General features: G+C 42.4%; 1 protein-coding gene across 6 annotated transcripts in view; it reads left to right on the forward strand.

Moving 5' to 3' along the window:
• Positions 1-27,925, forward strand: part of ACOT7 (acyl-CoA thioesterase 7) — a 129,479-nt gene that overhangs the window by 32,425 nt on the left and 69,129 nt on the right. For all 6 annotated transcript variants that reach the window (XM_075839452.1, XM_075839456.1, XM_075839455.1 and 3 more), the window contains one exon: positions 19,553-19,644. In XM_075839452.1, the coding sequence (XP_075695567.1) occupies positions 19,553-19,644 (92 nt within the window). The remainder of the gene's footprint in view (positions 1-19,552; positions 19,645-27,925) is intronic.

Below are 27,925 nucleotides of genomic sequence, written 5' to 3' on the forward strand. Positions count from 1 at the left end.
CTGTACTGATCCTGAGTTACATCCTGTATTATACTCCGGAACTGCACTCAGTATTTTGCTGGTTGTCGTTGGAAACTGTCAACACATTTGTTGTCAAACGCACCCTTAACAGCTTAACTGAGCTCATTTAAGACACTGGGGGAGTTTTTTTTTCCTACATAATATTACTGTACATTGCCTGGTGTAAAGACTACTCTTCCCAGAATGCAAATCACCAGAGCAAACTCTGAGCAGACACTGAACAAACACGATGTACTGGGATATTTCAGCTGCGAAGCCTGCTGAATTGTAAATGCATCTCCGGAGTATAATACAGCCTGTAACTTCGGATCAGTTTTTTGATAAGTAATGAAATGTTTTTTTGAAAAATGACATAACTTATTATGCAGATTAAAGTCTGTAAAATAAGACTTTAGATTTCCTTAGCCTGGGAAGTTCATATGAAATGCCCTTTAAGAGCAGGTCCGGAGTCCGCTGCCCATGTTTCCTCTGACACAGTGTGTAGTATTAAACCTTTATACTGAAATTCTTGAAATGATTCTCTTACCAGACGTAGGTTACCATAGTAACTTTTTTTTTTCCCTTTACACACGGTTTTTGTTGGATTCATGATGATTCCTCCCACCTTGACTCAACTTTTATTTTACAACGTCCTCTTGTTCCAAACACTTGTTTGACCCCTTTCAGGGGAGAATTTTCCACAGGTTGAGCTGCCACAAAGTCTATTTTAATCTCCAACTCCTCGCACGAGCCAGGACCAAGGTGCAGAGCGACTCATGATAAACTTGTGAAGTTTCTCCTGAGATGAGACATTTTTTATTTTAAGCTCTGCTCAAATTCGCTCCTTTTTATATTTTTGTTTTCGTGCGGCTTCTCGTGACGTGGGTGGAAAACGAAAAAAATTGAAACTGTATGTCGAGTTCTGTCATCATCTACCTGGAAGAGTTGCTCTCAGATCTCGGGGGGGCTTTCAGATTCTCTATCTTTACATATGATACTCTGCAGGGTGATCTAAATGGGGTACTCAACTAGTTTTAGTAAAGGTCCGTTTACCTGAGTCTGCGGACTGGTGAAGGTCCGAGCTGGACACCAATAGTAAAGATATCGTCTTGTTAATTTTTTGCAAACTTTGGAGAACTATTGACAAGACTCATTATTACTTGTTAGTGGGCAAATCAGACCAGACCGCAAAATTAATTAAGAACCCAGACCCTTAAACTCCTTCAGAATCCAAACCAGACACTAAAATAATTTAGACCCCTAAAATGAATAATAACCCAGACTAGCACCCTAAACTAATTCTGACTGTAAACTGGACCCCTAAAATTTATTCCTCTTTACTTCCAGGCGTCGCCGCACACATTATCAAGACGTTGACCAGCATCATGCATAGCGCTGGGCAAGATAAATGTTACGTTTAGGTGATAATCGAGCCCCCCATCCGTTACTATGTTAATGGGAACCAGGCCAATTTTTCTATTCAGTATTCCCAGTAAAGGGCGTCGTTTATCAATAATGTTGTAAGGTTCATTACTTTTCAAGACAAAGTGGTTCAGATTGCACCTTACAGGGGGCGGCATGGGAGGAAGTCGGTGAGGTGCAGCATCAGCCAATTGCTACAGAGCAGGAAGTGATGTCATAGAAGGGGGCGTTTCTTAGGCAACTTCTGTAAAGCCCAGTAACATGCAGGCCTTTTGCTATTGCCTGTGGTGTTAAGGACCTAGTGTAGATAACACCTTGGAGATTTTATATCAATAGGATAGGTCATCTCTATCAGATCGCTAGACCCTTACCGATCAGCTGACTCATCATAGCTTACCAGGCACAGCGCCGTACAAATATGTAGTGGCTGTGCCTGGAGTTTCAGTTCTGGTCTCAGCCAAGTGAATGGGACTGCTTTGAAATCCCAGGCACAGCCGCTATAGGTGTGTACGGTGCTCTGCCTGGTAAACATTGAAGTGACAAACGACATCTCAGGGGTGCTGAGAGTCGAACCTCCACCCATCAGATATTATTGACCTATCTTAAGAATAAGCCATCAATATTAAATGCCCGGAGGACCCCTTTAACGTCCCTTGTGTGTTGTATGACCCTGGTAGCTCCGTTTTAGTAATTATGAACATTTTGCCCAGAGATTTACTAGAAATTTGGCATTATTACATTAGTAGTAAAGGCCATTGATTCGAGATACAGGGCAAAACTATAATGGTCACAGCTGGGCCTGAGTACATGTAAGGGCCCAAATGCCCCTCTGCCACAAAGAAAGACATCGGTATGTAAATGTCACATGGTAGGGGGGGGCCCTGTAACAGATTTTGCATCGGGGAATGGGAGCTTCAAGTTACGTTTCTTTTTAGCTATGACACAAAACTGCTGACCTGTATTATCACGCACTCCTATAGCTCTATTGTCCGGTTATTTTTATGACTGCACCTGCCCGGTGCTATTTTGACGTCTCTCTGTTGTCGTCCTTGACACTGGGGGATGTAGTTGTTCTGGATGAGATGTTTTCATGAACTCAGCATAGTTGTGGGTAGTGACAGACAAGAGTTAATTACCATTGCCTGTATGAATAATTTATAGTGCGGATCAAAATGCTTGGAGCCACCAGGATGAGATCGTTGTCAGAAAGCTGATTCATCTATATTTCCTTCACTGAATGGCTAGAAAGAAGTTGTCCTTTTAACTATTAATATGCTGTTACCTTTTATAAGACATGTGAAGGAACTATTAGATAGATAGATAGATAGATAGATAGATAGAGGGCCAGACTGGCAGTTCTTGCAAATGCCAGATGGGCTGGTGCACAGTTGGCTGGTTGGCAGCCCCCACCCAGTTCTTATTAATTATATCTATGGTCTGATGCCTATTCACTGTAGGTGTTTGATCATACTTATCGGTACGCGGATCAGTCATAGAGATGGCAAGCGGAAAATAAGGGATGAGGTTTGCAGCCCCTGTATAATCGAGCAACAATCAGTCCGAAAAGAAAAATCTGTTTCCTCTCCCTAGAAGGAAACAGCCCAATAGATATCGTGATATGAGAGCGAGAGAGAGACATATGATAGAGAGAAAGATATGAGGGACGCGAGGTAGAGGGACACTGATTTATAGATCTACATGCCCTATCTCCGAATCTCTTAATTCACACTTGCTTTGGCAATGATAATTTTGATCTTGCCACTAAAGCTTATTTGAATTAAATTGATGTGAAAGATAAAGTATATAGTGTGTGTTGTAATGACCATGGCCGCGGGCCGCCAGGTTTGCTTACCTCCTGACGGCTGCAGCCATGGATCAGTCAGCGCTGGTCCCCATCTCCTCCTAAGGAGACGTCAGCGCTCACTTCCGCTTCACTCTGCTGTGTCCCGTATTGCGCACGCTCGTGCCCGCTCTTAAAGGGCCAGCACGCGCACCTGAATGAAAGACCAAATTAACCCATGAGCACCCTGGACTATAAAAAGGGCCCTGCCCTTCTGATCCTTGCCTGAGCTTTGTTGTCGTTACCCTAGTTTGTCTCTGCAAATGGTCTCCTAAGTGTCTTCCAGTTCCCAGTGTTTCCCATTCCTTCTACCTGTAGTAACCTGTATCCCGTGCTATCCTGTTCCAAGTGCCGTTTTGAGTTGGAGTTGTGCTGCGCTGAGTACCACGCCTGTCCTGCTACACCACGCCTGGTGCCTGCCTACTGCCTAGTCCCATCCGAGCCTGTCTTGCTACTGTCTGAAGCTACCACAGGTACACCTATACGAACTATAGACTTTAACCTGTGTCCTGTTGGCCGGCTGCCATGCCGTTCAGGCCCAGTGGGTCCACGCACCCTACGTGACGTGTGTGTGTGTGTGTGTGTGTGTTCGTGCTCTAGAGAGCATTTTGTCCATTATTGATACCCATCATAGCCTGTGCCTGCGGGGGGGGGGGGGGGGAGGAGATTATAGGCCTGCAGTAACTCAATTTACCATCAGTTAAGAACAAAGAATATAGAGGATAGTTTAACTCTCTAGCTACAGATACCACTAGTGTTGTACAGTACTTGTATACTGAATGTGGTATGTGGGTATGGTGATGCCCTCTGCTGGTGATGTCATTGCCACACAGAAAGATTAATATGTTCTGGGTTATAATTAGAGATGAGCAAATTGATTCTAGACAAATTAAATTCCTTACAAATTTCCCAAAAGTTTCACAATTTTGCAAATCCACAACTTTTGGGTTTCGTCTCGCACAAATCACTAAAAATAGTGGCCGCCATTTTACAGAAGAAGACTGAGAAGAAGGATCACATAAGCTAGTGCAGCGGCCCTTCGGGTTTTCTCTATACTGACTTGCAGGCAGCCCTCCCTCTAGCACAGCCAATCATGAGGGGTATGAGTGTGAGTCACTGATGACTCAGTGGATGACAGTCATATGAGTCATAGCCACTATAAACAGCCCAACCAGGAATGCTGCTGCCTTGTGGAGACACAGAGAGGAGAGAGAGGACGTCAGACAGAGAGTGAGAGATCATAAAATACTAATAGATAGTGAATTATTGTCAGTGAGTATGTTTCATAGTGAGGAGAGGAGAATAGATAGTTAGATTCACAATAATTTGATATAGAGATAGGAGTTAGTCAGAGACCATGTGTTAAGGCCATTTTACACCGTCAGTCGGGCGGTGCAGCGAGGAACCGATCAACGAGACATCGTTGATCGGCGCTCGCTTACACCTGTCACATGGAGGTATAGATGGGGCCGAGCGGTCGTTACTCCGATCGCTCATCTGCATACGTTATCATGTTGGCAGAGTGTCTCCCTGTTTACACAGGGAGATGTGCTGCCAACAACGATAATCTTTGACTTTTTTTAAAAGATACGACCAGCAGATGGTCGAGCACAGCAACGAGCGTTATATGAACGCTCGTCTGCCCGATAATCCTCCTGTGTAAAACCCCCTTTAGACAGGCACTCATTGCTGTAAGTGAGTGCTGCTGCAGCTATACAATTGTTACCTTAATTTGTGAATCACCAATCTTCATCACATCATTCTCGAATCTTGGTCGATCGTAATAATCCTGTTGCTGATAGCGTGCCGCTGCCTGCTAAGACAGAAATCACAGACATGACTTCACTCATTGTTTTGTATATAACTAATAGTGGCATCAAAAATTGGAATATTATTCTGCGTCAAGCATTTTTCCCAGCACGATTATGCTTCAGTTTGAGTCCAAGTTACCGTTTTTATCAAATAAATAGATTTTAAATGTACATCCTGGGGCTTGTGTGTGGTGTGTGTAGAATTTTTTTTTTTTCTATCTTTAAAATAACACCAAACCTGTTGCTACTCTCCAAATAGTGGAGTAGCAACATTTTTACATTTAAAAAGCAAATAAAATCTGACCGTGCAGTGAGTTTTTAAACAGGCTGTTTATTACTACCGGCTTCCATCTGTTTACCCCCATAGCCATAAATGTTGCTGTCACTTTGACATTACTAATGCTGTCCTGACATTATTGAGCTTTAAAGGGATCCACATCTTACCTGTTAAACTCGCCTGACCCCTCAATGGCCGCAGCTGTCCAGAGTTCGTTCCTGTTCTCTTCTTTCCTGAAGTCCTCCTCTGTCTGTAAATATCGTCGTTTAAACTCTTCCCGCCTTTTATGGTAATTATTTTTCCCTCTGGGATGCACCTTCTTAACCCCGCCCACCGTTGCCACCTGTCCGGCCCTGACTGGCTAAGGAGCTGTCAATCAAAAAGAAGGAGGTGGAGTCCACTCTGAGATGCTGGAGGAATGAAAATCTGACTCTTTTCAGATGAAGATTTGACTCTTTTCTGCTCATTTGCATACGGCGTGGGACCACTGAAAAACGGAATACTAAAGCTACAGAGCTTACTTAGAACATATTTATAGCTTAGATGACAATGATTTTTCACCCACTTTCACCAGGTATTGCTGGCTTTATAGCTAAAATGCTGGTGACAGGTTCCCTTTAAAGAGATTAGATGCAGTCCTAGAAGGCCTCCGAGTGTCATACACGACTTTTTAGGGCACACAGGGCACTTTTGATTCACAACAAAATTTCTTTCGATCGAATATGACAGGCGGTTCGACCAATCGGTCCCAAAATGAATTTTGAGAAATTCTCTCATCCCTAGTTCTATGTGAATAAAATAATTGGGTGCAAATAACCAAATTCATGAATATCTGCATACTACTTGACTTGAACAGTGGCATTTATGTGTATGTATATGTACGCACATTGATGTATTTGGTGATTTGGATACACACAAGGTCCCCATGACAAGACTCAGAAGGTGAAATATCACAATCTCTCAGTAGTGCAGCCTCAGGCTTTGGGCCTGTAACTTCAAATGATCAGAACTTATCCTAGAAGTAAGATATTCAAAAACGGGTTTCAGGTTTTTAATGTTCTTCAGGTTGGTCTCCTTTAAAGTTCCAGGTCTGTTTGGATTTTTTTGTTTTTGTATTTTTTGACTTATTTATTGCTTTTATTTACTACTCGGTAACTCCAAATATATATTGCTAAAAAAAAATATTCTGTTATGTATTACAAGTTCGAAGTCCATGCCTGTTCTCCCGCTTGTATTTACGCTCTTACTTCTTTGTACCATCACCCACCATATGCCTATTTGAAGGTGCAGTTTCCTTGGTAACGAACTTCAGGGTTGAGGGATTTTGAAGTTTGTGTCTCAGACTTAGAACTTGTAATCGATACGCAGTTTGTAGGTTTTTAATTACTTCTATATTTTGTGAATCTGATTCTAGCTTTTCTTGGTTATCATGTCTTGTGGGATTCAGACCATGCAGCTAGATATCTGATCGGATGCTGTGGGCACTGCCAGGCTTTTCTCCATATCAGTAGTTTTATTCTTTGCCCAATGTATTTTACCTTCATGATTCAAATCTAGAAACTTTTACTTCAAAATACCATTATACTGTGATGACTTCGAGCCCATCCGGCCCGCAGTGATCGTTATATAATTTTTATATTATGTTTAATGCCCATCTAGAGGGTAAATGGGGTTGATATTTTGTAAGCTGCAGCTTGGAATTAGAGGTATATCATAGTTAATAAGGTTGAATATAGACACGGGTCCATCAAGTCCAACCTATAATCCTACCGTGTTGATCCAGAGGAAGGCAAACCCCCCCCCCCCCCCCGCCCCCTAAGAGGCGAATGCCGAATGCCCCATATTAGGGGAAAAAAAAACTTGTTATATTTTTAAAGAAACACACCCGGCCCTTGCTCAATGAATCAACCATCACAACATCCTGTGGCAGAGAGTTCCAAAGTTTCACCGCTCTTACAGTAAAGAACCCTCTCTGTCTAGATGGCGAAACCTTTTTTTCTCTAGTAGTAGCGGGTGCCTCCTTATCATGGTTACAGGCATAGCTGTAAAAAGATCATTAGACAGATCTCTGTACAGTCCGTTCATATATTTGTACATTGTGTTTAGATCGACCCTAAGCCGTCTTTTTTTTCTAAAGTGAATTACCCCAACTTTGTTGGTACTGCAAACCACCCATTCCCCCTAATTACCTTGATTTGCCCTCCTCTGCCCCCGCTCTAGTTCAGCCATGTCCTTCTTATACACAGGTGTCCAAAATTGTACATAATAATATTCCATGGGGGGTCTAACTAATGATTTGTATAGAGGCAAAACTATCTTCTTGTCATTAGCAGCTTTCCCGTTTTTGATGCATCCAATAATTTTATTTGCCTTGGCAGCAGCTACCTGGCACTGGTTGCTAAAATGTAAGTTTACTGTCCACCAATATCCCCAAGTCTTTTTCAGTTTTACTATTTAATACATCATTGTAAAATTTCTTTCCTTGACCCAAGTGCATAACCATACATTTATCCACAATAAACGTCATGATCGTTGTTGATGCATTATCATTATGAGAACATTGATGTACCCGATGGCATCATGTGCTGACATGTTTGATGTCACGCCATATTAGGTCTATATATTCTATTACAGTCGTGTATTTAAAACAGGGGGCAACATAGCAAAAATCAAAATGGGTCCCCCGTTATAGTGCTTGGTTTTGACACTCAGGACAAAAGTGTCCGGTGTTTGTCACCCAACTCCATACCTTTTCTGCGACCCTTGGACCATTCTTCCACCCCAGTATTTACTAAACATTCAGTTCTCCTGGAGAGGAGAGTCCGATACATGTTCTCGCACCCAGTAACAAAGCGCAAGGGACCAACCAGGGCTTGCCCTCATTCTCCAAGGGCCCCACAGTAACCACAGGGGCTTCTTGTATGGTATGTATGCCCTTTGTCAGAAAGAAGGAGGGACTTTGTCTATCTTAAAATGTTGGACCCCAGGAAACAAATCTGGGGGTAAGAAGATGAAAACTTTACCTAAAACAGAATTTTCTTTGTTGGGGTGGAGTTCTCCTTGAAAGGAAAATTTTGGCATGGAGACTTTGTCCTACATTTTTTAAGTAGTTTATGCCATGTTTTGGCATGAACTGAAGCAAAAAAGTGTCACCAACAATCTACAACTTTTCCTGTTTGCCAAATTTGGAAAGTGACGAGAAAAGTAGACCTGGTCTCCAAGGAGGCGTAGTTTAGGCCACATTTATTATTCAAAATTTCTGAAATGCAACAAACCTATTAAGAGGCATGCACCTTTTAATAAATTTGGCACAAATCATGCTATCTCCTTTACTAAGGCTGGTGTAAGATATGCCATTTTTAGTAAATGTGGGCCTTTGTCTCCCCTCTGCCAACATATCGGTTGTTACGATCTAAAAAAAACTTGCACTCCATTGATGGCGACCAGCAGCCATCGTCTCCTGCAAAGTGTATAATAGGTGACCCTGTTTCTACACAGTCACCTAGAGGCTCGAAGAATATCTATTTTAGGAGTCTCCATGATAAATATTTACAATGGAGCTTCACTTTAAATTGTCCAGTCCATATACAATATACGATGACTCCGAGCTGGTGTCTTTTTAGGCGGTCTCGGAATACTCCTGTATAGAAGAAATCTATAGACCATTGTAATAATATCCGCTATGTATTCACCCATTACCCGAATAGGAGGGGGAATGATAAAAGCCTCATTTCAATTCCACTTAGTGTATTTTGTACAGAACGTGGTGGAGATGTGTTTTACTTAGAACATTTGTTTTTGTCAGCTTTGTTTATTGCATTCTCGTCTTGCCTTTGTCATAATACATCATCCTCTCTTTGCCGTTACACGTGTTGACACCTTCTGGCAGAAAACAAGATCACTGGAAATCTGTATATTGAACCAGTTTTCTCTCTTCTGGGTGACCAATCAAATATAATTTCGCCCGTGTGCGCCGCCACATTATCAATGTCCCCTTCTTCATGTATCGCCCCATTGGTCTGAGGTAATTGTGGTGGAAGTCCGCAGATAACGTTTGACTTTTTAGGTTTTTTGTTATACTAACAATTCGACTCAGTCCACATTGTCTTTGGCCCATATACCTGACGTATACTAAATAGAAATACATAGAAACCTATTCTGTAACATTCCCGTAGGTTACTATAGAACAGATGTATGGCAAAAAAACAACTACATCCTATAATAACTTTTTTCCTTCTGTAAGGTTTGTCTCGGGAAGACAAACCCCTGTCCATGTGCCCTCCTAGGGCATATGGACATCATAGATGGGGTTTTGCCCCACTTAGGAACCCCCTCTAAGAGCCATAACGGAGAGCTGCTCTATTAGAGGGACTCCTGTTCTGGCGGACTCATTCATCTGACTGCTGCGGGGGCAATGTCTGCGCAGACCAGGCTTCTCCTGGCAAACCAGCGAAAGGCGGACCTGCAGCTGCGTGTCAGTGGGCACTCCGATCCAAATGTATGGTTTACTTTTGCACAGTATGTTTGGAAACATTTTTAAATTTACTTCCACAGAAAACGAGCAAAAAAAATAACTGATTTAACACAACCCTAAAAAATTTAGACGTATGCCTAAAAAGTCGTCATATGTGACACACGTAATGCATACAGAGCCGAAGTACGGAACCATAGGCACTCTGGAATTGCGCCATACAGGCTTCATGAACATGGCCCCACCTCTATTGAGACAAAGTTTTTTTTTCTCATTTTTATGGATACCGGTATGTGCTGTAACATTACCATCGTTTTCTATAGGAAAATTTAATGTCACAAGCATGCTAAGCTATTTGTCACATAAACACTCATATATGTAATATTTAATTTTATTTTGTCTATAGAAGACGCATCCAAATGTCGTCACACCCCAATTTTTTCTTTTTCTTAATTTTAAAAGTAAATCAAATTTGAAACTTCTTCAGTACACATACCTAAAACGTAGCGCAAAAAAACACTAGCTAAGGCTCTATCTACATCTGCATAGAGGCTTCCATTTATAAAGGAAGCCACGACCGGATCTGTCACATGACAGATACCAACGGTGACTGGCGGACTCTATTGCTTTACAATGGGGTCCAATTGGGGTTCCATCGCTCTAAATGCTGCACTATTCTTGCCGTAAAATGTGACATAACTACCGATGGAGATTCTGAATGGCAGTGTGAACTGACTCTAAAGCACTATTTCCATTTAGCCACTTAGGAGTGATTGTCTCCTTGTCGGATCCAACTACAATCTTCATCTTTTTTTGTTTATCAATTTTTTTTAAAAAATTTTAGATGAAAGATCTAGTTTAAATGTAGAAAAAAAAATACAAAAACGAAATCCCTTTTATTTGAATATTTTTAAATTCATTATAAAATGAACGGTTTACCCCAGACGAGTTTTTCAACCCTCTTTTAAATACAGCCTTAGGCCTTATTTACACGAGCGTATTTCACGTCCGTGAAAATCACGCACGTCGCACGGACCTACCTAAGTCAATGCGGACATTGAGACATTCCGTGTTTTTCACTCAGCGTGTGTCCGGTGCGTGAAACTCGCTGCATGTCCTATACTTGAGCTTTTTTTGCGTGTCACGCACCCATTGAAGTCAATGGGTGCGTGAAAATCACGGACATCACTCTGACGCACATCCGTGTGCTGTGCGTGATTCGCGCAACCGTTGCTTAAAAAATGATCCGAAAAAGAAAACCAGCTCCATTTAATTTTGCAGACGTCAAAACCACTTGACATAAGGATGCCTTACGCGCAAAAATAACGCAGACACGCACCAAACACTGATGACACACGGAACTGCAACGCGTGCAAAACGCACATGTTCGTGTAAATAAGGCCTCAGGGGGATCTTTTTGTTCGGAGAGTATAAATAAAGTTCTAAATTGCTCCCTTCTGGTAAATTGTAAAAAATCCCATTCAGTGGGTCCTTAACAACCGGATAGGGGATACATGTGTGATCGCTGGGGGTCCAACTGCTGGGACCCTCAGCGATAAGGAGAATGCGGGACCAAAGTCCCCTGAAGTGCTCCACAAGAATAGAGCGCTCCATTCATTTTTATGGAGCTGCTGGAGACAGCAGTCCCGGAAGCTTCATAGAGAGTAATGGAGCGCTGGCCGAGCATGCGCACAAGCGTTCTATTCTCATGCAGCACTTCAGGGGACTTTGGTCCCCTGTTTTTCTCTTTTCTGGGGGTCCCACTGGTCTCAAACCCAGCAATCACACATCCTGTGGATAGGGGGTACATGTGTTTTGTGGGAAAACCCCTTTAAGTTTCCCCAGTTTCTGGAAAAGCTGGGAGACACTCTGACAACCAATATGGTCGCCATTACAATTTCCACAGAGGTTGTCACTCCGCTTTCCCAGACTCCGGAACAAAAATATCTGTCTAGTTTAAATATATGTGGCCAATTTTGAAGACGGCGGTATTGAGCTCATTGATCTTCACTTTGAAACCCTATAAATATATATATATATATATATCTATCATACCAACATTCCAATCTAAAACTGTAAGACATTTGTAAGCTCCTCCCCATTGGTCGATCAGTGGTGACCCGGAACAGAATCACGAGGGGGGAAACATTAGGGTAACAATAATTATTTGGGATTATTATTGCATTTTTTTTTAAACCCTCTGGTCAGTAGATCCCATTTAGGACTAAAATAAATATTTTGACATAAACCATCAGCTTGTGATTTTTCCCTCCCTGTAATTTTTGGAGAATACAATAAAATTAAGCCTGGTAATAGACCGTGCTTTGTTCACTTAGGCCGAAGGAGAGAGACGTGGCTCATGGTTGCTATAGCAACCGGCCTGTCAGGATAGTTTTATTAAGGTCCAATGGTAATTCTTATTCCCAAAAGCATGTTGTCAGATCCGCTCTTAGTCAAAGTGCACTCGAAATATTTTCCATATTATTTTCTTGTACTTTCACGTAATGTATAATTGCGTTTAAATGCGGCGATTTTGGCAGTGATAGAGCTATGACACAGGGAGATCTACACGGAGCGAAGTCGTTCCCTTTCTTACTTCCCATCTAATGCTGATCTGAACTGTTTGTTGTGGTATATACTGTATATCTAGTGTAGTATATAACAGCTGCTTCAAATAGCCCCTCCCCAGACTGCGAATGTGCGTGTAATGTTAGCCAATATATTCCTATACCGCAACAATACAAAATACACAAAACATCAACCATCATTAATTTAAAATTTATTTATAACATAGTTACCAATATGGAAGAATTGGTTATAGTATCGCTGCGAGTGCCCCCCCATCATAAACAAAGCCTGAGAGTGCCTCCATAAATAAAGAGTGCCAGCCAGTGGATGCCCTCATAAAAAGTGCTGAATGCCTCCATTTACCATGCCCCAGCAGACTGGGCCAGTGTGCCCCCCCATAAATAGTGCCAGCCAGATTAAGAGCCAGAGAGTGCCCTCACAAAAAGGGCCGGAATGCCCCCCATATACAGAGCCAGACAGACAGTGAACCGTGCCAGCCAGAGAGTGAACCGTGCCAGCCAGAGAGTGCCCCAGTGAACCGTGCCAGCCAGAGAGTGCCCCAGTGAACCGTGCCAGCCAGAGTGCCCCAGTGAACCGTGCCAGCCAGAGTGCCCCAGTGAACCGTGCCAGCCAGAGAGTGCCCCAGTGAACCGTGCCAGCCAGAGAGTGCCCCAGTGAACCGTGCCAGCCAGAGTGCCCCAGTGAACCGTGCCAGCCAGAGAGTGCCCCAGTGAACCGTGCCAGCCAGAGAGTGCCCCAGTGAACCGTGCCAGCCAGAGAGTGCCCCAGTGAACCGTGCCAGCCAGAGAGTGCCCCAGTGAACCGTGCCAGCCAGAGAGTGCCCCAGTGAACCGTGCCAGCCAGAGAGTGCCCCAGTGAACCGTGCCAGCCAGAGAGTGCCCCAGTGAACCGTGCCAGCCAGAGAGTGCCCCAGTGAACCGTGCCAGCCAGAGAGTGCCCCAGTGAACCGTGCCAGCCAGAGAGTGCCCCAGTGAACCGTGCCAGCCAGAGAGTGCCCCAGTGAACCGTGCCAGCCAGAGAGTGCCCCAGTGAACCGTGCCAGCCAGAGAGTGCCCCAGTGAACCGTGCCAGCCAGAGAGTGCCCCAGTGAACCGTGCCAGCCAGAGAGTGCCCCAGTGAACCGTGCCAGCCAGAGAGTGCCCCAGTGAACCGTGCCAGCCAGAGAGTGCCCCAGTGAACCGTGCCAGCCAGAGAGTGCCCCAGTGAACCGTGCCAGCCAGAGAGTGCCCCAGTGAACCGTGCCAGCCAGAGAGTGCCCCAGTGAACCGTGCCAGCCAGAGAGTGCCCCAGTGAACCGTGCCAGCCAGAGAGTGCCCCAGTGAACCGTGCCAGCCAGAGAGTGCCCCAGTGAACCGTGCCAGCCAGAGAGCGTCCCAGTGAACCGTGCCAGCCAGAGAGCGCTCCAATAAATGGCTTTAGTGCCCCCATAAACTCCTAGAGAGTTCCCTCATAAATAGCCAATCAGAGCTCACCCATAAATCGAGCCAATCCGGGAGTTCCCCCATAATTATTGCCAGGCAAAGACTGCAGAGCTTTACAAATACGGATCTACTTTTGAGATGAAATGAACTTTTGTCAAAACAGGAGAGAGATTTGTGCTGCTGTGTTTTTCTCATCAATGATTGTCTGGTATGGATTCAATTGCAGCAAACTCTCAGCTGTGAGAAGTATTAGGTCTGTACAGGTTTTCAGCCCCTGAATGTAAACACTCACTGGGAAATGTAGATGGATTGTGCCAGTTTTAATTTAAAAAAAAATTAAATATCTAGAGGAAGATGTGACAAATTTACTGAGGCACGCGCCTCTTAATTCATTTTTCGCATGTTCGTCTGTCCGAGAGACACTGAGATTTCTGCTATAATTAACGTTAGTTTCTGGCGTAAATTATAGTGGTGGCCACGCCCCTTCTACAAATCTCCGCCCATTTCAGACAGTGACCACAAAACCGTGAACTTGAAAATGGTGAAAATTGTAAAAGTAGGTTTAATAGAAAGTTGCTGAACTTTTCATTATACAATGAGTAATCCTTATATACAGAAAACCGGAAACCCTTGATCCAGGGCCATCCCACAGTGTATAAAATGCCATCTGCTGGAGGAGATCCCCTTTAATTCTTGCTCATACTGATGTATTATCAAATTTATATTTCTTACATTGGATTTTCTACAAGAACAGTCAATATTTGTTAAGTTCTGGTTTGTTCCCCACTTGAATGATTTAGCCTATGAAATCTATAAGACTGGAGGATAACTCATCACTTACATTATTTGTGCTATCAGGGGACTGCGGGCGGCCGCTGCTCGAGATGCATAAAACAAGTGGGTTTATGGCTGGAGAAGCCGTCCTATGACTCCGTGAGATATTCTTCTAAATTGGAGACTTTAATGCAGACGACTGTCACGGAGAGGTCAGTATAAATGTCTCACCGAAGGATCCGATCACTATGGTAACATCCGAAGGTGGAGATATTAGAAAAAAAAACACGAAAATACTTCCTTTTGTCGTAAAAAATAGACTAAATCTGAGAGCAAGTTCTATCTATCTATTGTCGCTCTCACTATCTATCTATCTATCTCATCGAGTTTATTCTGCAGGCTTAGACCCACAACATGTGTATGCGCAGCATAGGGACCCACCTTATAAGTGTGGTCGCCTTGTCGTGGCAGGTGGGCTCACACAATTTGATCAGAATCTATCTCATATCTATCTATCTATCTCTCTCTCTCATTATCTATATATCTTTCTCATTATCTATCTATTATCGCTCGCTCTCATTATTTATCTCTATCTATATATCAATCTAACTAGTTATCTCATTATCTATATATTTCTCATTATAGAAATATATATATATCTATCTATGTATCACTTTTCCATTAAACACACAGATGTAGTTTTTATTATTTGTGTACCAGGCCTTAGGTCAGAATCTTGCTGCTTTTGTGCTTTCATTATTTCGGATAATAATTGCGCTTCTAGATAGAAGTTTTACAGCTTCATTTAATACATGGAAATCCTGACAGCAGCTCTTTATCAAGATGGAAAATATGAAGCCAGCATTGCCTCTGGCAGCCCCCTTCCCCGCCCCCACACATTGAGTAAATCCTTGTCCTTTTGAGCATTTTATATTGTTACGGTATATTATAGTTTTGCATCGATTCTAAAATATTATTTTAATATTAATTGCCTACATTGAAGAATTGGATAATTTACTGCAAATTGTTTGTGTCCTTGTCAAGTTATTTACTTCTATATTTCCTTCATTTCTTGCATATATTCTATTTTAAATTTTTATATATATTTTTTTTTTAGATATTTTAGGAAACTTTTCTTATTGTGTATTTCCCACCCATGAGTTGACAATACGGTTTTACAGGGTTAGAAACCAGGCTGCTGTGTTACAAAAACAGTAATACACCTGTTCACTGGGCTTGTGTGGTATTGCAGCTCAACCCCATTTAATAGACTACTCAATACCAGACAGGACCCATAGACAGGTGTGGCGCTGTTTCTTGAAGAATGCAGCCATGTTCTTCTAATCCTGTACAACCCCTTTAAGAGACCCCTCCCCCATTGAACCGTTTTCTGTGCGGCGATTCTTACAGTAATAAACCTAAAATCTATTAAAGGGGCTTTAGAACTCCTAAAAATTACCTCCAAATTACACAGAAGTTTAAAACAAACAAAAACAATAGTAACCGTAGATTTGGCGCTGTTCTCTGCTGTCATCATACAGAAATGTTTTGTTCAGCGCCACGTTAAGTCAGCCAATCAATTATCATAGCGGCGACATGACGTCCCTAGGGATATCACTGCTGCAGCCGGTGTTTCACCTGGCGCAACATGGCATTTCATTTCTGTGCGATCAAAGCAAGCAGCGGCATGACCCCGGACTGGGAATGGCGCCAAATTGAAAAGGTGAAAGCATATAAAAAAATTTTTTATAACATTTCAAGCTACTTGCACCTGTTATTTAGGGTTATGGAAACGTGATGGCATATTGATTAGATACAGTCACCAATGTGTGACCTGACCGTTGGGGTCTGACAACTGGGACCCCACTGATTCACACAATAAAGAGGCCCTTTAAGCTTCTTGGCAGCACAGTGCCGCTGCCGAACAGACCCTATTTTGGGAAATCCTACACAAATCGGTTCCAACATAAAGCTTGACCATAAGTGACGCAGTATAAAGAAGAAGCTAATGGGGGCACTGCACTTTACCAAGGCGATCTGATTTCGAAGACCCCCACTGATCAGACATTGATGATATCTAGCAATCTGCCTTCAATGTTATCGCATAGTCGCCAACAGTCCCAAAGAGGTCAATGTGCAATAATTTTGGGGGGCGCTCCCGGGTGGAAAGTTGGAGGGGTTTGAAATGTTTTGCAATTTGGTTCTCTTGGTTGCGGCCATATTGGAGGCAAACATTTCCTTCCTGTATTGTCTGTATAGACAGTACAGCAGGGTGTGTGTGCTTTATGGCAGCTGAAATTAATGAGCATCAATTGATAGAGAAATTTCACAGATTATTCTAGTCTCCTGGAAGAGATGGAGTACAGCCCCTCCTTCAGAGAGTGACAGGGGAGCTGCGTACCGGGCCCTATCTGCGTTATCTAGGCCTCCGGCAGTAAAATAAAGCGGTTATTGGCTCGATCACTAATGATAATGAGATGATTCTGCTCATTCTATTCCAGTCTGTGCTGCAAAGCTGAAAAGTGCGCTATGGAAATCTGAAAGTTTCAGCCTATTGTGACCAGTCTGAAAACTGCAATATAGCATGATATATTTACATAGTAACACCAAAAAAAAAAAAAATCGCCAACATTTTTTAAAATGTTTTGAATAAAAAGCTGATTAAAATAATATTTTTTTTCTAATAATATGATGATAACTTCATCAGTTACAGTGGCATCTGGTGTAAAATTATCCCAATCTCTGACCAATATTCCTATCACACGCCACATGTAACACAAACCATAAACCAAAGCTTATGATATGATTTCATTCCTAGATTAATAGATGAGGTAATGAGCTTTTTTTTATTATACTGTCAAGGGACATTCCTCCTTAATCTAAATTTATAATTGAATTTTAATTAAAACTTTTTAGCAACCAGTTCAGATTTAATGAATCTTCCATCTCACACCCAGGGTGCAGTGCCCAGGTACGTAAATTTCTGGAACTGTATAATGACACCCTAGAGGCTTAGAGAAGTTGTTGACTTTCCAACACGGAGCTGGAAAGGGATATGTGGTCTGTTCTGTGTGTGCGCTGTGTAATAGTAGTACGTTTTTTATATAGACCTCAAGCAGAAGGTTCACGTAAAGCGTTTTATTTTCTTCATTGCGGTGTTAGTAGTTAGGAATATGATACGACCCAAATATTACAGCAATCAATGCACCACTACCACGTGCCACCCCATATGTCACTAAGGCCATAACCTAATAATTGTTTAATTTAGCTTGCACTGATCCTGAGTTACAGCCTATATAATACTCCAGAGCTGCATTCACAATTCTGAAGGCTTCAGAGTTTAGAGCGTAACGGTCGTTCCAATTGGTTTCCCATAAATCAATAGTATAAAGTGGTGATAAGAAAAGTTGAAATATATTACAGATAAATCCCTCTTTCTCCAGTTATTAGTCTCTTCTCTCTTTCTCTCCACCCCCCCCCCCCCCCCCCATCTCCAGCAGCAGTGATCATTCACTCTGAATCCACTGAATAAAAATCAGTCTTCAGTGAGGTAGAGATGAAGACTGATTATTAACTCACGAGAAATCAGGTTACAGTTGCTGCCCATAGAAGTCTATTGAAAGGGTAGCAGGAGGGAGCATATGCAGAAACAGACAGAGACGCACAAAGACGCAGTTGTAGCTTCTAGTAAGTGTTAGGTCTCACCCCAGTGCTGGATCACAGCTACACTGTTCATTACTGTTGACTAATGTCCTCCATGCTGCTGTTTCTGAGGGTGTGCTACAGAGAGATAGTGGAGCAGGATGTTCTCTTCTGTATGTGTGCAGTGTATGGGAAACATCGTAGAGAGAACGGGAAATTAGAAATAGAGCCTACAGATCGGGAAAACTGCTGATAATGCTGAATACAAGTCATATAATGGCCAGAAATAGTGTTATTCCTGCTGTACAAATGGATTAGGACCTGTTCACATCACCGTTCATTTTCGTTACGGGGTACCGTCGGAGGTTTCCGTCGGATGAACCCCGCAACGGAAAGTGAAAGTGAAAGCACAGCTTCCGTTTCAGTCACCATTGATCTCAATGGTGACGGAAACATCGCTTATGGTTTCCGTTCATCACCATTCCGGCAGGTTTCCGGTTTTCCGACGGAATCAATAGCGTAGTCGACTCTGCTATTGATTCAGTCGGAAAACCGGAAACCTGCTGGAATGGTGACGAACGGAAACCATTAGCGATGTTTCCGTCACCATTGAGATCAATGGTGACTGAAACGGAAGCTGTGCTTTCACTTTCCGTTGCGGGTTTCATCCGACGGAAACCTCCGACGGAACCTCGGAACGGAAAGCAAGCGGTGATGTGAACCCTTAATCTGAAAAGTCACCTGCTATGTTTTTACAGTTTTTCTTGTGGGCTTTGCAGTCTGGATTGATATGATCATAGAACTCCTCAGTGGCTGGCTTAAAGGGTAAATAAACTTTCCGAAAACTTCTGACATGTCATAGTGACGTGTCAGAAGTTTTCATCGGTAGGGGTCAGGGCACTGAGACCTCCACTGATCTCTAAAACGAAGCTGCAGAAGCGCTCGGATGACCACTGAGCCTCTTGGTTTCTGATCGTCTTTTCTCGGAAAGCCAATGTAACTGTGTACAGACTCTATAGAAAGTCTATAGGCCCGTACACCATTACATCGGCTGTCCTCAGTGATCGGACTCCCACCGATCAAAACTTTTGACATGTCACTATGACATGTCAGAAGATTTCTGAAAGTTTACTTACCCTTTAATATTCTTATATGTAGTAGTTGGACATGATCTCCTATATAAAGCACTCTTGTTAATCTTTTTTTTCTTTTCAATAGATTTTTCTTAGAATTGCATGTAAGTGATTTTGAAATATTCACGTAATCACGATAGAGATGCAGTAAACTTTTTTTTTTTTTTTGCAGGGGCAAGAAGACTGACCAACAGAGCTACCCTTTGGTATGTCCCACTTTCTCTAATAAATGTGGACAAAATCATTGAAGTTCCTCCAATCCAGGTAATTTTTGATGTTCTCTGCTTAGCATGTTGTAGCTTAGTGGTCTATTGTGGATCCACCACCCCCAGCATTCCCAACCTATGGCCACAAAACTGATGTTTTTAAATTGAAGATACAAATCCGGCCTCCCACAGTTCCATGTACTACAGAACAGTTTGAAATATTTTTATATGTGGCGAGGACCTATAGTTCTGTTCATCCTGAGCTGTCTAGTTCATGAACCAAAATGCCAGAACTACATTAAAGACTGAAACTCACACAGACAAATCTGTAGAAGAAACGTAAGCAGGATGGAGAGGTATCGCTGCATTACAATGCACTGTATATTCCATTCATGGTCTGTAGAAAGCTGGGTGACAACGTCCTAGATCTTCCTACTGCTATACAAATAGGTTTTATTACTGCGGTAAATAAAGAGGTTCTTCATAGATGCCGCAGCATATTGACCACTGTGGATTAACCATACATGACGATTATTTAATCTTTGGACCACGCTGTGGATACAGGAAATTGGAAGGAATCCTTTGTGCAGCAGATGCTAAAACGGATCCGTAATTGGCAGATGCATTGCTCTTAACACAGTAAATATTTCAGACGCTAAGGAGTGTCCAGAGATAAAATGGAGGACAATTATGTAACCAATAAAATACTTACCGAGTCTTCTTAACTCATTCAGTACCTTTGCCCAGCAGATATTTGGTCCTATCAAAAGCTCTTGTTTTTGCATTCCAATTTGGTATTGGACTACATAGATCTGATTTTTGGTTTGTACATTTATTTGCATACATCCATTTTTTTCAGAATTGATCTAATTGAAATGCATAGTAATTAAAGGGTTAAAACAAATCCTTAACCTACGGAAGGATAGACCTAGACGGGCAGCTGTGGTGTTGGATAGACCCCATGAGAGGTGAACACAAGGATGTAAATCCTCACGTGAAGGCTTCCCAACATGTTAAGAAATCTTCTGTGATATTGCGAATGATCCCCTACATAACTTATGCCTTTGCCCCTTGTTATACAGCGCCCCCAGAGGCTTTAATTAGGTTGTACAATGTGTAGAACCCATTACAGATATGAATCTCCATAGCCGCTGTAATTGCACCGTTTCTGGGCAACGCCAACTGATCATTTGACATTTGCAGTCCATTAAAAGTCTATACGGTATTATGTGGGCATGATAGCCTCATGACGTTGGCTTCTGTTGGGGTGTGAGTCAAGAAAAAGAGGGTTGCGCAGCACTATTCCGATTAAAGTTGGTTGTGGCGTTTGAGTAAGGCTATGTTCACACTGCCGTCAGAGGCTCTGTCCGAAACCTCCATCGGCAGTCCCAGGAGATTTGACGAAAACCACAATGTGTGCAACCGCTCTGGCTATGGTTGTGGTTTCCATTAGGAATGGAAACCACTGCACAAGTTTGGACAGCGCCTTACATGGCCTTCAAATGATAGGCATTACGTATAGCGCTGACCTATCTTATTCAAGCATGAATGACTTTTTTAGTCCTAAGATGGAGAGCCGTTGTCCTAATGTAAAAAGCACCTTGGGTTTCTTTTATGACTACCAGTTCTCTACGTTGACCTCAAGACTTAGACGTGAGGTAAATTTTCCCAAGATAAATTCCCCGAATAATGTTACCTGAAAGACCTGACGAAAGCTCACTCGATGGAGAAAGGGGTTGCCTATAGCAACTAGGAAGTCAGATGCGTAGTCATACAGACTTAGTGGTCAGCAGGTGGTATGGCATTGGCAGGAAGGAAAGCAGTCATGAACAGGCATTAGTTGGCAACCGCAGGTAGCAAGGCACCACTGGCATAATTCCATTCAGGCAAAGGTTTTCCCTCAAATCGGTCAAACAAGGTACCAAGGGGTTGGGCAAAGGAGAAGTCAGGCCTAAATCGGAGATCAATAGATACAAGTGGCGGTGTAAGGGTATGTTCACACGGCCTATTTACGGACGTAATTCGGGCGTTTTTGCCCCGAATTACGTCTGAAAATAGCGCCTCAATAGCGCTGACAAACATCTGCCCATTGAAAGCAATGGGCAGACGTTTGTCTGTTCACACGAGGCGTATATTTACGCGCCGCTGTCAAATGACGGCGCGTAAATAGACGCCCGCATAGAAGAAGTGACCTGTCATTTCTTTGGCCGTAATTGGAGCCGCTATTCATTGACTCCAATGAATAGCAGCGCTAATTACGGCCGTAATTGACGCGGGGTTCAAGCGCCTGCACATGCCGGTACGGCTGAATTTACGGGGATGTTTTCAGGCTGAAACATCCCCGTAATTTCAGCCGTTACGGACCCCCGCCGTGTGAACATACCCTAAAGAAGACGCAGGATGTTTGCTGGACACCACGCAGAAAGCAAAGGAGAAAAGACAGTCTTGTAGATGAGGAAAATAGGACTATGCGTTTCGAGAATGGACTGTTCTCTTTATCAGGTTCAGTCATAACACATAGTGGACACTGGACCATTATTGGTCAAAGAGTCTGATACAGGAGTGGACGTAACATAAGCTACCCAACTGAGCTCCATTTTACTTGGTCTTCTTTGATGAGCCTTGCCATCTGGCACAAGTCAATAGGCCCCATGGACGTCATCTTCCACACACCTTCAAAAACATTATTGATGATAATTCTGTTTGACTTCTTTTTTTCCCAACCATATAAGAGTATTATCCAAGGACCAAGCAGAAATCATTTTGTAGATTTACCCATTGGAGTTTGTTGGCAGGAGCAAACCACATCATTTAGAAAACCCTTTGGCGTTTGTGCGCAGGAAAGCTTTTCAGTGACAATGAAAAGGCAGCGTGATACCCGAGCATGCCAGAACCGAGGTTTAATTCTGTATTTCAGTCGGAAAATGGTCAAATTAATTGCGTAATTGAGCTGAGTAGAATGAGCAGGATTTTATTTCTGGGTTGAAGGAGAGGTTTCCGACTAGAGGGCTCGATGGAATTTGTGTTTTCAGTGAGTCGTGTAGCTCAGTGTCTCTGCATATGAGGGCTTGGGAAGCAAAACACATTATAATGGTTAATATGACGAAGAAATGTGATCTGTGGAGCACAGACGGGAAAAAAATTGCAAACCCGAAGGGAGTTCAGGGGGTAGTATTAATGAGGCATATGGAGAACTATAGGTAAGTACAGACAGGACCCACTGGTGGGCCATAGTCAGAATGTGCCCCTTTACACACTATGCTCCGTTCAGAAGAATATCCACCAGAGAAACCAGAAGTGCATCTCCCTATGACTTTTCTTATTTGCCCCATACACAGTACCTGCCAGAGTGTCCATATTAACAGGCACTTCCAGGGCATTGGGCTAAATGGATTGATCACTCAGGATTGGCATCGCCTGCACTGCTCAGAATCCATATGTTAGGGGAACTTCAGGGAGGGGGCGGTTTGTGATACAGGACAGGATAGCAGTACTGGGACGTGTCATATCCAAATCGGGAAGGTCCTTAAGAGGAGCACTTGTGGCTGGAGGACGGCCTGTATATAACTATTAATGTACTCTGCCACGGGACAGTTGTATAAAGAAACATAGGTGGCTGCTTCTTCCATTTACAATGACTGAAAATAAGGGGTATAGGGCTGGGGGGGGGGGGGGGTTGTCAAGGGAGGTTCGCTTCTTTTGTTTGTTTATGGAATTCCTGTACACATGTATTATATTATGTACGATGTCATGGATATGATATGCTGGATTTCCTGTATTGTGTAACGTTGATAAACTTGAATTGAAAAAAAAACCACACTAGTACACAGTAATTGCCAGAGTGCCCCCATAATCAGAGCCAGACCGAGTGTGTCCGTATACACTGTCAGAGAGTGCCCGCATCTACAGTGCCTCAACCTGAGAATGCCCCCATATACAGTGTCACTTCCAGAGAATTCTCCCATACACCGTGCCTGCTAGTGTCCCTATTAACAGTGCCTTCCAGAGTGCCTAATACACAGTGCTTGCCAGAGTATCCCCATAATCAGAGCCAGACAGAGTGTGTACTTATACATCGTGCCAGACAGAGCATGCCTCCAAATACAGTGTCACAACCAGAGAACGCTCCCATACACAGTGCCTGAAAGAGAGTTTCCCCATAATCAGTGGCCCAGCCAGACAGTGCCCCCATATACAGTGGCCCAGCCAGGGAATACAAAAATATTCAGCTTTTCCTGTCATTCCCATGCAATCTAGGACATTTTATTTGTGCACCTATAGGAAGGGAAGGATGATGCGCCCCGGACAACTTCTTCTTCGCCTACCCCTTGTCATGGCTTTGATCTACCCGGCAATCACTGATCATGTCGTGGTACAGTCGAGGGGCACATATAACTTTTTCCTAGTTGGCATCGTATGGAGAAATACGGCAGAAAGAACCTCAGAGGTCTTTACATATTGAAACTCAAGACAAGTAAGACATTATCCACAACCTGGACGGTGCACTTATATTGACACATTAATAATGCAGGAAAATGTCTTATTCTTGTATATTGTCCCATTAACACGGAGAAGACGCTTTTAGGACTCTCACGGTGGGACTGCTGGATAAACAAGGGCTTTAGGCATTTCACATTGAACATAAAAATCCCTGATGTTCAGCTTGTGTAATAGAAATGTTTGGAGCTGTGATCAGGTTGTCTTTTTTTCTTACACCCTGGGTGAAAAACATGTCATTTTACCAGTCGTTCTTATACAGCGAGCCAAGTTAAAATGATTATTTTTTGGCTGCCTCTAGGAAAGCAATTATTGCAGTAAAACCTACAGTAGATCCCTATAAAACCGCAGTATATAGCAGGGCGCTCCTGTCAGTGTTCTTGTGTCTATTACATTTTATTTGTATTGTCCTCCGTTACTGGGGACGCCACCATTTAGGGGCCACCATGATGCTATCCCTACCACGCGTGATTCTCCTTACATTTTCTTCCTAAAAATCTCATCACAAATACAGATTATGGTATTATTTGGACTTTCTATAGCACTGTATAGAACTATTATATGTTCACTATATGGCACTTTGATGTGAGCATTATATGGCAGTATTATGTAGGCTCTGTATAAAACTATTATATGTTCACTATATGGCACTTTGATTTGAGCATTATATGGCAGTATTATGTAGGCTCTGTATAGAACTATTATATGTTCACTATATGGCACTTTGATGTGAGCATTATATGGCAGTATTATGTAGGCTCTGTATAGAACGATTATATGTTCACTATATGACACTTTGATGTGAGCATTATATGGCAGTATTATGTAGGCTTTGTATAGAACGATTATATGTTCACTATGTGGTACTTTTATGTGAGCATTATATGGCGGTATTATATAGGCTCTGTAAAGATCTATTATATGGCACTTTGATGTGAGCATTATATGGCCGTATTATGTAGGCACTGTATAGAACTATTATATGTTCACTATGTGGCACTTTTATGTGAGCATTATATGGCGGTATTATGTAGGCTCTGTAAAGATCTATTATATGGCACTTTGATGTGAGCATTATATAGCCGTATTATGTAGGCACTGTATAGAACTATTATATGTTCACTATGTTTCACTTTTATGTGAGCATTATATGGCGGTATTATGTAGGCTCTGTAGAGATCTATTATAGGGAAATTTTATGTGAGCATTATATGGCGGTATTATATAGGCTCTGTAGAGATCTATTATATGGCCTATTTATGTGAGCATTATATGGCAGTATTATGTAGGCACTGTAAAGAACTATATATTCACTATATGGCACTTTTATGTGAGCGTTGTATGGCGGTATTACGCAGGGACTGTAAAGAACTATTATTATATGGGCACTGCTTGGTATTTTTAATTGGCACTGAATGTTGGTATTATTTAGGCATCCTATGGTACTATTATTTTATTAGCATTCTGGCAGGGAATAGACCTCATACATGTTGTGCCAGGGGCCTCCGCAGAGCTTGATCTCACCCTTCTGCCACCCATAGACTGTAATGTAAAAAGAAATGAAACGCTACCTAGGTTCTTTTTTTGGGACTCAAGATGAGAAGTCTTACTAGGGGAAAAGTTTTTAACCCTAATAGGGCTTAAGAGTTTTAAGTGAACTCCCCCTGTATGGAGAGTCTATGAATCCATAAACCGTGCTAATGCTCCTTTAGGTAAAATATCTGTCAAATTTGTTGTGTGAATCCAGAAGGAACCAAAAACATTCCATAATTTGATGGAGAATTTTAAAACCTTTTAATCATTTTATTATGTAACAACTGGAAACTTTCCCATATTTCATGTTCAACCGAAATTAAATTTCTTCTGTCCAAATGAGATTTTATTGTTAACTGTTAGGACAGAAATGAATTTGGATCAGGAATTCGAGTGAGCAACCAAATTCTTCTAGCAGAAATCTCAAATCCACGTCTGCTCTGTAGTTCTAGTCTGATAATTTGTTTTTTTGGCCGGCCAAATTCCATTTTTCCATCACAACGTTTACTTGATAGCTAAGCAGAAAAATACGCTTTAGTGGAATATCGGAATCAAATTTTCCACTGCTGTAAACACGGGGGATTTGTATATGAGAGCAAATCAACTCGCGTGACTCACGTGTGACTCAATTATCACCACGTTTACATCATGTGATGTATCTGAACATCTACATTGCACTTTCCACTACATCTAAATACAGGATCCCTTTCCTCGCAGCGGCACAGTGTCCAGAGACAGACTTATTCGAGATGATCTTGGTCAAAACCAATAAGAACCGTAGTATGGGACTTGGTCTGTTCCACTTAATTGTTGCTAGCGGTATAGAGATAAAATATTTTTCCAGTTACATATGTTTCCTTTTATCACTTGCAATAAGTTCTTAATTCCGTAAGAATTTTAATTCCAATTATCCTCTGAAGACTACAGTATATTTAGAAGTATGGTGAATTCAGCTCCCAGCGTGCTGCAGAGCATCAATCAAAGTTAAAGGGGTATACCCATCTTAAACATTTATGGCATATCCACAGGTTTTAGAATGAGTTATGGAAACAGCCGAGCACAGCTCCCCACCTCTGGGACCCGCACTTATTAGATATTTATGACATACCCTGTGGATACACCTGTAATGCCTGCAGGCGGAATATCCCTTTTAAAGTGTAACTAAACTTATAAAAAACTTTTGACATGTCAGAAGTTTTGATCGGTGGGGGTCCGAGCACTGAGACCCCCACCGATCGCTAAAATTAAGCGGCAGAATCGCTCGGGGGAGCACTGTGCCGCTTAGTTTCTAATCGGCTTTCTTCGGAGCGGTATAAGGGCTCAATAGAAAGTCTATGAAGCCAGTACGCCGCTCGCTTGGCTTTCCTAGGAAAGCCTATCAGAAACGTAGCAGCGCTCAACCCCACCGATCAAAACTTCTGACATGTCAAAAGATTAGTTGCCTTTTAACTAAAGCTTCAGCTATGGTGGAGTTACCCTTTAAGCCGCTAATGCCTTCTCGCATATATGGTAAAGAATGTGATTAATAGCTTTGCGGACTCGTTTTAGCCGAAAGACAGGACGTGAAATGTTTGATTTATACATGAGTGCCGGGTTGATGATGTCATAGTATCTTATATGACTTCGTTCATAGCTGTGTTGTCCATTTGGACCCCGCTCTGAAACACATGAGGAACGAACAGAGCAGACGCGCCATATGGGGATTGAACTTTTACAGTAATTCACTTCTCAAAAAGTTCAGTTTGTGACTCTGGTACTTAAAAAGATAGAAGGAAGCCATTATAGATATCAATGGTCTTTATTTTGTTTGATTTGTTGTCTCTAATATTTCCCTGGAATGCTTGTGACTTTGTTCAGACAGATGTAGCACACAGCTGTGATGTGAAGTTTTGTTTTTTGTTTTTCTTTCTTTTCACACCTTGTTTTCTGCGCAAAAAATGTGTTTTCTTCAAATGACAAAGTCACAAGACTGACAATGTGCTATTTATATTCTATTTGGAAAAATACCAGGCGCACTAATGATTTATTGAGAGAAGCGTGACCGTACGATGGCTGTGAGTCACCCAGAAGACATTTTTCTTAACATTATTAAACTTGTTAGCAAGAAGTTTAGCCAGCATCTTCCTTAAAGGGGTTCTCTACGTTGGACAATCCCTACTTGTTAGACGGGTTCCTTGACAATAAGCAGATCACAAAGTACTCCACTGCTGGGACCCCCAGCGATCAGTCTAATCTGTGGAGAAACCTGGCAGTAAGTGTTCAATTTCTCTACAGCGCCACCACAGGGGAAATTAAGCATTACAGCGTCC

This window comes from Rhinoderma darwinii, chromosome 10 (genome assembly GCF_050947455.1).
Source record: "Rhinoderma darwinii isolate aRhiDar2 chromosome 10, aRhiDar2.hap1, whole genome shotgun sequence".
Taxonomy (NCBI): domain Eukaryota; kingdom Metazoa; phylum Chordata; class Amphibia; order Anura; family Rhinodermatidae; genus Rhinoderma; species Rhinoderma darwinii.